Source organism: Kwoniella newhampshirensis, chromosome 1 (assembly GCF_039105145.1).
Source record: "Kwoniella newhampshirensis strain CBS 13917 chromosome 1, whole genome shotgun sequence".
In the NCBI taxonomy this organism is placed as follows: Eukaryota; Fungi; Basidiomycota; class Tremellomycetes; order Tremellales; family Cryptococcaceae; genus Kwoniella; species Kwoniella newhampshirensis.
Genome location: NC_089955.1, coordinates 344,094 through 355,267, shown reverse-complemented (window position 1 = coordinate 355,267; position 11,174 = coordinate 344,094). Strand labels below are relative to the sequence as shown.

The 11,174-nt window shown below is 51.2% G+C and overlaps 4 protein-coding genes across 4 annotated transcripts; all 4 read right to left on the bottom strand.

Annotated features, from left to right (window-relative positions):
• Window positions 1–6: 6 nt before the first annotated feature.
• On the bottom strand, window positions 7–2,679 carry IAR55_000142 (uncharacterized protein; the record flags this gene model as incomplete). The annotated part of the gene is made up of 9 exons (XM_066943279.1): window positions 7–202; window positions 256–424; window positions 478–718; window positions 769–1,140; window positions 1,189–1,248; window positions 1,299–1,693; window positions 1,748–1,895; window positions 1,948–2,361; window positions 2,419–2,679. 9 exons carry the CDS (start codon window positions 2,677–2,679, stop codon window positions 7–9), a joined length of 2,256 nt encoding a protein of 751 aa, XP_066805821.1.
• A 1,356-nt stretch (window positions 2,680–4,035) lies between these two features.
• Window positions 4,036–5,798, bottom strand: IAR55_000141 (uncharacterized protein; the record flags this gene model as incomplete). Its single annotated transcript, XM_066943278.1, has 4 exons — window positions 4,036–4,255; window positions 4,342–4,634; window positions 4,765–5,427; window positions 5,538–5,798. The coding sequence occupies 4 exons, from the start codon at window positions 5,796–5,798 to the stop codon at window positions 4,036–4,038; spliced, it is 1,437 nt and encodes a 478-aa protein (XP_066805820.1).
• Window positions 5,799–6,377: 579 nt separating this feature from the next.
• Window positions 6,378–7,532, bottom strand: IAR55_000140 (40S ribosomal protein eS1; the record flags this gene model as incomplete). Its single annotated transcript, XM_066943277.1, has 5 exons — window positions 6,378–6,551; window positions 6,620–6,949; window positions 7,018–7,130; window positions 7,189–7,269; window positions 7,451–7,532. 5 exons carry the CDS (start codon window positions 7,530–7,532, stop codon window positions 6,378–6,380), a joined length of 780 nt encoding a protein of 259 aa, XP_066805819.1.
• Window positions 7,533–8,038: 506 nt separating this feature from the next.
• IAR55_000139 (uncharacterized protein) lies at window positions 8,039–10,679 on the bottom strand (the record flags this gene model as incomplete). Its single annotated transcript, XM_066943276.1, has 8 exons — window positions 8,039–8,425; window positions 8,475–8,638; window positions 8,699–8,785; window positions 8,839–9,031; window positions 9,089–9,205; window positions 9,261–9,527; window positions 9,592–9,936; window positions 10,005–10,679. The coding sequence occupies 8 exons, from the start codon at window positions 10,677–10,679 to the stop codon at window positions 8,039–8,041; spliced, it is 2,235 nt and encodes a 744-aa protein (XP_066805818.1).
• Between the last annotated feature and the right edge of the window lie 495 nt (window positions 10,680–11,174).

The following is an 11,174-nucleotide window of genomic DNA, read 5'->3' as shown; positions in this document are numbered from 1 at the left end:
CGCTCGTTATTCATAGCTCGGCACATCAGTGAGCTCTTCACGGAGATATCCGTCATCTCCAATTGGGAAGTCAGGCTCATCCAAGAGCTCCACGTCCGCTGATTGTATCACCGCTGCTGCAACGGCATTAGCAGCATTGACATCCTTAGGAGTGTGGTGAGAGTTCTCGCGTTGAGGATGAGGACGGCCTCCAGGTGTTTGACTGCAGACATATACATCAGCATCATATCCTTCATGGATGGCGCGCGCACTCACTGTTGAGCCCTCGGAGGATTAGCGCATCGGTCCTTTCCAAATGAGATACGAAGAGTTGTATATTCAGGCTTGAGCTTGATGCCCTCGAGAGCTTTCTGGGCAGAGGTGATCGAGGTGAAATTGACGAATGCGGCACCCTTCTCCTTGAGGAAGTTTATCATATCGATATCTGGCAAACCCATCAACATCTTCCAAATTCTTTTCGATTCGATTATCACTCACCTCCATACTCTCCAAAGTCCTGACGAAGCTTTTCTTCAGTGAACAAGTTGAAATCGGCAACCGCTCCAATGTACACGTTCCTGCTGGCACCAGCTTGGATGGCTTGTAACAGCGTAGGCGGAAGAGGACCAGAATGTTTTCCCAATCCGATCTTTAACCGACGAGAGTTTATGGTCAGGTTCGTTCCGTTGGCTGTCTGGTAAAACTGCATAGCGGAAGCAGGATCGACGAATGTGACAAACTGATCGAATTTCAGCATTCGGATCGCTATGGCATGACGAACAAACTCACAGCAATGTGCTTATCCTGGAAGAAGCGGATTTGCTGAAGCATACCTCCACGGATGTTGTTGCACAACTCCTCCAGCGTCGTATCGGGATGTATGTTACCAAGGTAGACCGTTCTGTTTCCGACCTGGTTCGCCGCGTTGGTGTCCATGAATCCTCCATTGGCACCTCCAAACCCAGCTCCGGGGAATAGTGGCGAGCCGAATCCAGAACCCGGAGTGCCAAAATTGCTGAAGCCAGTTGTCAGAGGAGAGAAAGGTGTGAAGGGTGTTCCAGGCATCTGATGGGAATGTTGAGAGACGACAGCCGTCATCGCCTGGTTCTGTGCTTGTCGTACTGCATCCTGTTGGGCTTTGGGCACATAGGCGCATCGGTCCTGCACTGTTCGTCAGCAGGTGTCCCAGGTGAATGACTCTCCACCTACCTTGCCATAGTTTACCCTTTTCCCTTCCCAACCAGGTTCTCCCGCCAGTGATGCCACGACCTGGGCGCGAGTCAGCACTCACACGTCTGTATAGCGGGGCCATCACTGACCTTCATCGCTGTGCCGATGCTCAAGAAGTGAATGAAACCGATGTTCTTGTCCCTGACAATCTTGACCTGATCGATAGGTCCAAACTTGGACAGGTCATTTCTCAAATCCTGTTCGTTCGTCTCCGGATCAAGGTTTCCGACAAAAACGTTTCTTGTCGCCTGAGCATTGGCCACTGCCGCCTGCACGGTGGGATGCACCACCGAAGGTTTTCCCCATCCGATCTTCAGTTCTTGACCGTGGAGAGCAAGCTTCTTGACGGAGGCATCGGCGTGAAATGCGGCAGCGGTCGACCCATCGAGGAAAGAAATGAAGACGCAAGACTTCTCCGGGAGTAGACGGACGTTCTCAATGGGTCCGAATCGAACGAGGTTGAGCAGTTCGTCGACAGAAGCCTCTGCGACATCTCCATCAGCTTCAAAATGATCGCAAGCGTGTCAGCTTCATTTACCAGCAGGGAGATTTCCCACGTAGACTGTCCTGCCGGTGTGATTACCGGCAGCCGCGGCGGCGGCTGCAGCAGCAGCTGGACCGTAATTTCCGGTCATCGTGTTCGGATTCATCGATGGTGACATGATAGGAGATCCGGGATAATTTTGCTGCGGCTCGGTCAATACGAGTACATTTCTGTGGCCGACACATTCCACTCACCAAACCCATGTTGAAAGGGAACGTCGGCATACCGAAACCACCCATACCCATGACGCCGTTCAAGCCATTCATCATTCCCCCGAATGGACTTGCTGGTATATTCATGGCGTTCCCCGCTGCCGATCCAGGCTGACCCATACCAGGAGTCTGATTCGGTGTCTGACCCAGAAGTCCACCTAGATTCAGAGGAGTTCCATTGTGGCCGTTGAATCCGGAATTGCCGTTGAAATGGGGTGCTGGAGTGAAAGGTTTGTTGCTACCAATGGCGCCAGGACCAGGAGTAGCATGGGGTGGTTGAGAGGCATCGTAACGAGCTTTCTTCGGTGGAAAGCTGTCAAAGTTAGCGGTAGAGTCGATTTGAGGCTGCATCCCGTTCATGGGATTTACTGGAAGGGAAGATGTGTCGAGGGGTCGCTGAAGTCCGCACATCAGCTGACGGATTTGTCGAGATCGCTAGACACCTCTGCTCACTTTCATAATATCGGGATCCAGCCCGTCCAGCGACGATCCGAAGGACGAGGAGAGAAACTGACTATACGTCGGACTAAACGTTGATAAGTTGGGTAAGAACATCGACGGATTCGACAAGAGAGATCGCGGATCGTTGTTACCCGGTGTGCCGAGTACAGAGTTATTGCCATCGTGCGATGAGAAAGCAGATGACGTGTCCAGACCGGTATGGTGGTGGTGTTGTTGTTGTTGAGAGCGAGAGTCAAGAGGTATCGAATCCATCGCGCCAGAGATCAAGAGGTTCGTTAAGTGCAAATCAAGGGAAACACGACACAATGCGAGGGAAATGTAATGTGATTTCGTTACCAGGATGGGGTGGACCACAGGTCAGGGGATGATCGCAGTGTCGTCAAAGATATAGAGGTGAAGATGATTCAGAATCGCCCAGTCAAGGTGAAGAAAAGCAAGTGGGCCGGTTCGTCAAACGTTGAAGTCAAGGTTACGATTGGAGATGAGTTGAAGCAGTATGAGCAAACAGCCAACAATGCCGCCGACAACGAATGAAAGGGAAGTGGAGTCAGAGGCGAAATGAACGGATAGAAGTAGGATAGACAGAGAAAGAGACGAGAAAGAAGTGAAGGATCTCTTCTCTCCTCACAATCTCGATAGAAAAGGGCGACAGAGGAAGCGTGGGAAAAAGAGTGAATGAATGGTACGCACGTAAAAATGATGGACAGGTTTATATTATGCTCTCCTGCTTGACAAAAAGGGCAGAGAGCAGAACGAGAGGGCACAAGTTGTCCAGCAGGGCGGAAGTGTGTTCCAATAAGTCTGTGGCTTCCTCCAGCTAAGAAAGAGAGGTGCGGAAGGAGAGGGAGCGCTTATATGAGCTAGCTCGGGGAAAGAGATGGGCTGAGTATCGGTGAAGGGAGCAGGGACCCAGGAGGGCGAATAGGGAGGGTGATGTCTGACAAAGTGAAGATTCGATGAGCGAGAAATGCCGAAAGACCGTGGAGACAGAGAGGAGTGACTCACAAGTTGAGTTGAAAAGGGTGTCAGAGTTTGGGTTTAGTTGGTCGTGCGTAGCGAGGTGAGTTACAAGACAGGGTGAAACATGGATAATGACAATGGGTTATTGGGGTGAGTGGTACCCAGGGAGATCACAAGTCAGCGTCCTATGATGCTATAGCTTCCGAGATACAGACGCAGCATTGGGATCACGAGAGGATAGATGGCGGATACAGAGAGAGAGGTGTCTTTTTTTAGGGGAATTTGGACGTCTGCTACTCACCTGTATGAAGCGCAATGACTCGAACAGCTACGGAGATCAAGGAGAAGTCGGAACGAAGAAGAGGTAGAAGATGAAGGGACAGAAGGGGTCCAAGGACGATGAGGTCGAGATCTGCGCAACCGTGTCAAGATAGAAAAGAGGAAAGCTAAAGGTCGATGCAGTCCTTGGTTGAGCGACGCAAGCAGTGCGAGTGTCGAATGCGCGGCTGCTTCCGGACGCGTCGTAGATGATGATAAATTTCAACTTGGGATTATTAGTGCTGGGAAAGATTGCACTCTCCCCAGAACATTACCAGTACATCTACTTTGATCGTCACGACTATGCGGTCCATATAACACGATCTGGTTCTACATGTCTGCTAATTCCTGTTGATCATTCCGTACCAAATTCTCTGCGGCCTCCTTCATGCCACCCTTGGGGAGTCTGAACGCTAGCTCAACTCTTTCTCCTAATCGTTCACCTTCTCTAGGGTTGGCTTGATACACTCTCAGGTATCTTAGCCCCGTGTGGGCAGTATGATAAGTAGTCTGATGGGGCTGGAATCCGAACGAAACGTGCCAATTCATCCTATCGACACATAAGTTACATCGATCAGCCGTTGGCTGAACTGATCAAGTCGGCTCGCATGGCTAGGAGAGACAAATGTCGCTCACCTGATATTGGAATTGATGAAAACCTGACCATCTCCACAAGCTAAGATCTGACCTCTGTCTTGTATCGCAGCTTGCTCGAGGTGGTGGGCCGCACCTGATAACCAGGGTAAAGTGATGTCTGGATCCGATCGAAGCTCGTTGATCGCCTTTCTTACTAGAGTTGCGATCTGACCAGGATCGAGACCTGCGAGCTGATGTGGTTGGAGTGCGATAGTGCGTACCCTCGAAACGTTTGCAGCGAGTGTTGGAAGATCTGGTGGATACGATGGGTGACTGACGCAGAATAGTCGATGCTGTGGGAGTGGATGAGATCGTACGTCAGCGTGTTATCCTCCGGGGTTTTTGAAGGCAATCCGAATGGCGAAGGCAATCACTGAACGTGCTCAGTAGGTGGAAGAGGAGTGGACACTTTGTCATACTCACACTACACACGTACTCCACCAAATCGATCTTCATCCCGAGTCTTTCCATCAACTGGATCCACCAACCACTCAAGACATCCTGACCAGAAAGGATACCGGTTTTCTCCTTATCCATCCAGACGTCTTTCAACTTCTTGATCTCACCCTGATTGAATTCGATCGTCATCCTCTCATTAGTCTCTCTCTCGTGCTTGAACGCTTCGAACCGTTTCTGTCCATCATGTCCTATGCTGCTCCAACTGGAATACAGGTCATCCCATTCCGGTTGGAATGGGGGTAATTTCGTATGATCTCCAAATGTCGGCAACAGAAACCCACTGAGACGATATACATCTTCTTTGTCATCATTGATGCTCACGATCACCTTTTCGCCATGGAGATAGAACAGTTCCAACAGTTTGACGAGTCTCAATCCCATCTCACCGTCGCCGATCAGATGACTCATGTTGATACCGAGAACACTCGATCTGAACGGTAAGATCGTCGTGAGTCGGACCACGAACAGAGGTTCGTCCTTGTTGGGTATATGGTAGGTAGGACCCAGAGGGGGAAGATAGGGATGTAAAGTGTCTTGTATCACCAGACGGGTCGGGAATGGGAATGGGTCGGGAGCGGAGGTGATTGTTTGCGTCGAGAACGGGATCGGAGATGAGGTCAAGTTGAACTATGCCATTATGTAGGGTGTGACAATCAGTCCAGGCTCATACTGTCCTGATCCTGTCTCCCGATACGCCACACGGGTGTTGACGTGTGAGAAGACTGAGAGGAACCCACTGAAAAATCAAACTTCCCGTCCTCGCCCTCGCGAGCTCTCCTGACATATCTCCCACCCAGAGTTGGCCATACAGATGTCAACAGTCCAATAGCCTGCTCCAGCTTATCCTTGTCCAGCTCTTCCGGAAACGTAAACACCGACTCGACCGTGCCCATTGGCCATAACGAGATAGGCGCGATTGGGAGCGACGTCGTACCTTCCGGTAAGGTCGAGGATGTGGGAGGTCGACATGAGACGAAGGTCGTTGTTAGGCCTGACATGATGTTTCACCGTACCATACGAGTTGGGTACAAGCTACCAGTAGGAGGGCTTTTCAGAATCAGATCAGAGACTGGTAGAAGGAGAGAGATGCATGCTTGTTTGCCTTTCATCTTTATGGATTCATTCCGACTCGAAGAGAAGATCTCGGTGACCAGGCAGGGAAACTCTCGACTCCATCTATCTATCGTCATACTCGGGTTTGACCGCCGAGGCTGACGAGCTGATAATGGTGGATTGGACGGGTATTGACCTTTATCCGTGCAGCATATGGGTCACAGGGCAGCGTTGTAATCCGCAATCCAACAGTCAACGTTGACTGCCGAGATTCAAAAGCTACAACTCTGGTAGTATTAGGAAGCTGTCATTGATTGAGGAATGGGACAAAATCGACAGGAAAGCGCTTAGATCTCATAGTCAAATCCATGTGCGTGCTGCTCCAGAATCGGGTTCGACATGCACCAAGACCCTGCCCCTTTCGCCGCAGAGCTCTTCCTACAATGCACACACGCGTGCCAATGAAACCTGGACCAGTGAAGTTTCTGTGCCAATAGGTATACATGCATCCCTCAATCCACCCTTTAAACGGACTCGAGGACCTCGGGCTCAACGAACTCTCCGGTCTTGATGACCTTGGCACCAGTGTTGGCGTCCATGGCCTCACCGTGAGACTCGAGGAGCTTGGACATGTCGATTTTAGGGGTCTTGATGATCTTGGCCTTTCGGACGTAGACATTGTGGAGAGGGTAGATGCCCTATTGCCAAGAGTAAAAATTAGCCTTTGTGCTCGCTCAGAGATAGATCGCGGCGTTAAGATACCCACCTTGCAGGCCTTCTCAATCTCTCGACCAATAGACTCCGGAACGAACTTCTGGACCAACTCCTTCAGATCACTACCCTCAGCCTCACGACGCATGATCTCGACCATCTTGGCTCGGATCTCCTTGGCTTGGGAAGCCTGAGCATAAGTGGTCCTCTTGACCTGGTTGAATTGTCGCTTGGTGAAACCGATGGCGAAAAGTCGGAGAACGTAACCGTCAGAAGTTCGGACGTCGACATTGGCCTCGACGAGGGTTTGCCATTTTCGGACGATGGATCGGAGTTTGTCGGTGGTGAAGTCCATGCCGAAGAAAGAGGTCAAAAGGTTCTTGCCCTATTCATCGACGAACGAACCAAGATGATCAGCATATGGCACAAAGGTTGCAAGTAACGATTACGCACAGCAACCTCCTCGACCCTCAGCTTGATCTTTCTAAAAGATTGCTCCTGGTCATTGTTGAGATCGGCAAGAGAGAGCTCGACGACTCGGCCCTTGAGAGAGTCGTTGGCGTTCTCTGCACGACCCCAGTAAGCTCGATGTTCGCCTGCATGAGTAAAGCTTTTCAAACGTACTGAGACCCTGGGTTCGGTTGACAAGAGTCTTTCCGGCGTTTCGGTTCTCGAAGAATGAAGGGGCTTTGATGTCGTACCACTCTGTGTTGTTGAGCCGTCACAATGTCGTGTCGGTGATTCGAGAGGAGCGAAGGAAGAAGGGACGATGGCGAGCAAAGGAAGGGAACGACACGATAAGTCAGCTCTGTCCTCGCTATCGATTCCCCCATTTCCACCAGATCCCCCCATTCTCGCTCAAAACTTGGCAAGGGAAAAGACTCACCCTTCCTGGTGAAAGGGTCGACCACCTTCTTCTTGATACCCTTCTTTCCTTTTGACAACCTCTTGTTTTTACCGATGGCCATTTTGCAGTGTTGGATGAGAGAGGAAGAGGAGAGAACGACGACGGACGAGTAATGTACGATGTTGAAAGAATGCGAGAGAGGATGCGACCGACCGGGTAGGTGTGAGAGTGAGGGGGACTGACACCGGGGGAGTGAGCGGGGGGCAATTCGATTTACTATGGGTTCGGAGTTTCGTGATTATTTTGAGGAGGGAAACTCCGTTCAGTGGCAGTTTTTCGACCGGTTGATAAACCACGTGGCCTTGTACACTCGTCAATTGATTTCCCGCCCCCGTTGTCATGTTGTTGCATCGTGTGTAAAGATGACTGCACGCACTTGATAGATCGTATTCATGTTTCCAACCATATAGAAATATTGACAGCATAAGATCCCATGTTTCCTTGTGATTCCAACGTTCCTAGCGTATATCCAGAAGCTGCACTATAAGAACATTTGGCCCTCGTTTCAACCTCCTCACCGAACATTCGAGTATCTCTTCCACGTCGAGCTGGACGCATAATCGCAGGCTACGGCAAGATTTCCTGGAGAGTCTTGGCGTCGTCTGAAGATCCGCGGGAAGCACTGGAAAGCTTGTCTAGACCCCTCACACCACTTGAAACAAGAGTCGAGTTTCGTAGACTGCTCCCTGGCTCTGGCGAGGTCGGTCCGGTCGAAGAGCTGGTCGTACGGCTCATTGAGAGACCACCGGTAATCTCACTCATGCTAGTGCTGGAAGAAAGGGATTTGTGCATGCTGGTGCTCGTGAATATGCTCAGCAACCCTTCGTCTTCAAGTTGTGAAATTCGTGCTCCAAGTCGTTTCCCAACAGGCGTGTTTCGGAGTTGCCGGATCAAGGGAGCGACAATGTCGGCGATCATCTCACGTTGATCTGGCTCCGCATACATCAACGCAGTCTGTGTTCGTATCGTCAGCCTTGGATCGGACTCTGTTCGGAGCACTGACCTGCAAAGGGAAGTTCCCATACGCGTCTCGCAGCAACATTCCAATATTATTGGTACCGTCTGCATTCGAACCAATGAGCTCATCGATGAGCTGGCGGCGATCATCGGGTTCGGCATTGCTGATTGCCTTCTCGATTGCGTTCGATGCGAATTTCTGACGAGCGACTGCGCCAAGTGGTGGGTCAGCCATTCGTGTATTCGTTTCAGCCTGATGAATATACGCACGTTGAAGCACCTTGCCTTTGATGACCTGGATTACTCTGTCCCTATCTGCTGGTATACCACTGGCAATGACACTCTGCACAACGTAATCTACAGATGTTGTCGTCAGGTCTCTGATGTCTCTTTCGGTTGACTTTACTCACTTCCAAACTGGTCTTCGATGAGGGCCAAGGTGTAAAGATGCATCTCCTCCAACAGAGGTCGCTTTCTGTCCTCATCGACCGTTTCAAAGGTCTTTTGAAGAACTCGACAACCGTAAGCATGCTTCGAAAGGTCCTGGACATGTCCGCAAAAGGCGTCCATGAGACTCTGAGGCGGATCGAGAGCGATAAGCCGCTGTGCCCGCACCTTCGTAAGCGTCTCGCACCGGTTAGAGAGCAGAAAGTCATTCACCTGAACAACATGGTTCGCGTTGCTCGACCTGACGCATTCCAGGTAATGCGGGACCAGCTCATCGATCAACAGTTGCTGTTGCTCTGGCGTCACATGCTCAAGAGCCTTCTGCACGACCTGTCTCGTCCAGTCGTCAACTCTCTGGGGCCCGCATGCTTGAGAGAAGACTCACCCGGCATCCATACACATTCATCGACAAGATCAGGACATGTCCCAGCATCGTCTTTCCCAGCGCCGCTATCTGGTCCTTCTCTCCAAACTCGAACATTCTCTGCATCACGTAGTTTCCGAACATGTCCATCATGAGTCGATAAGCATTGGGCAAGATCTCATCGAAGAGAGTCTGACGCTCGTCTTCAGCAGCCGACTCGAGCTTCTGTTGGATAAATCGGGAACCATGTTGGTCGGCTGCGAACTCGCTTGCATGACCAATGATGTCCTACACCCAGTCCAAGGGTCACTTATACAGTCATACAGTCGGGGGTCTTTACACATGCACTCACCTTGAGCTCCCACCTCTTCATCCTGTTCAACTTGAAATCCTCGAGCAACGCACTGTTCACCAAGTTTGCATCACCAAGACCCCTCCATCTCGAAAATTCACGTCCCCCATAGAGATCGTATGGGTTTGAGACATTGGATGTGTGACGCTGCAAAGCCCACTGCGTGATGGACCCTCGAGATGAGTTGTTGATCGTATTCGTGGCAGCAGTCGCGGCGCCGATGGGTTTCCCGGTAAACCTATTCGCAGCAGCGCTGCCTTGACCGGCGAAACCGATGCCGGGCTGGGACATCGAACGGGCGTTGTTCGGAGCCTTGTACTTTCGTGGTTGATTGAAGTTCGTTCTCTGATTCGGCAAATGGTATGATCAGTAGTAGCTCGAGATTGGTTACCTACAGGTATTCTTGATCTCACCTGATGAGGATGATGCTGTTTCTCACCACCTTGCTGCGAGTAGACCCCTTGGTATGGAGTCCAGTACTGTCCTAGATCCTGATAACCGTACATGCTAGCAGTGGCGGCTGCCTCTGCTTGAAGCTGATAGGCGGCTTGCTGCTGAAGAGCTTGTTGGACATGAGGAGGTCGATAAGGCTGCATATTGTTGTCACCGTGCTGTTGGACCTGCTGCTGCTGCTGGAGCTGAAGTTGGTTGTCATGTGCCATTTGGTTGTCCGCTCCGTAGATAGTACCTGGAGACGGGAAGTTGCTGTAAGAGGGGGTGGTAGGCACAGAACCAGGGCCCAGGTCGATTGCCAGACCACCATATTGGTAGCTGCCTGGCATGTTGCCACCGCCATGGCTGGCGTCAACATCCACGTTGGCGGAATAGTATGTGAAGCCTTGCGGGCTCATGTAGCCGGAGAAGGGTGGTGGACGGGGCGATTGATGGGCAGCGTATGTGGGACCGCGAACCGGGGGTTCTTGGGGATAGGCACCGGTCTGCTGGTGGTACGAAGCGGCTTGCTGATGGTATGATCCAACTTGTTGAGAAGAAGTATACGGCTCGTCGGGGCTATCCCTGACCTTGAGACCATTCATTCGTGAGAGAAGGTCGGATGCCGAGTCTTGATGGCTGCCTTGAGCAGGCATCTTGTAAGCTGCTTGGACGATAGTCAGCGAAACGATTGCACCAGACAAAGAAAGTGGAGATCGATGGGGCTGAAGCGTTTGAATTACGTTGGCAGAATCGAGATCCTCGCTCACCAAAAGGTCACCGGTATCGACCTTACCCTCTTTCCTAAGTAACAAGACAAGAGAGCACACGGACTGTGTAGATCGTTCTGAGGGTGATGAGGCGAGCTTGGACCGGCCTGCACAGATGAAGGCTCAACAGGAATGGAAAAGGAAGCCGTTGGACAGAGGATCAAATCTTCTCCGACGTGACACTGGCGATCGGTGGGAAATGTGATTCTTCTATAGGCAAAGACGTCGGGGAGTCCAGGCGGATCGGGGATACTGGTATAGCTGTTCAGCGGACAGTCGAGGTCAGCTACGATGATGCCTCCTTGAAAGATCTCTGATTGCACAGGAAGGCAAGGTCGATGAGGCTGAGAGAGTATGAATATTAGTCGTTTGCTGTGGCAC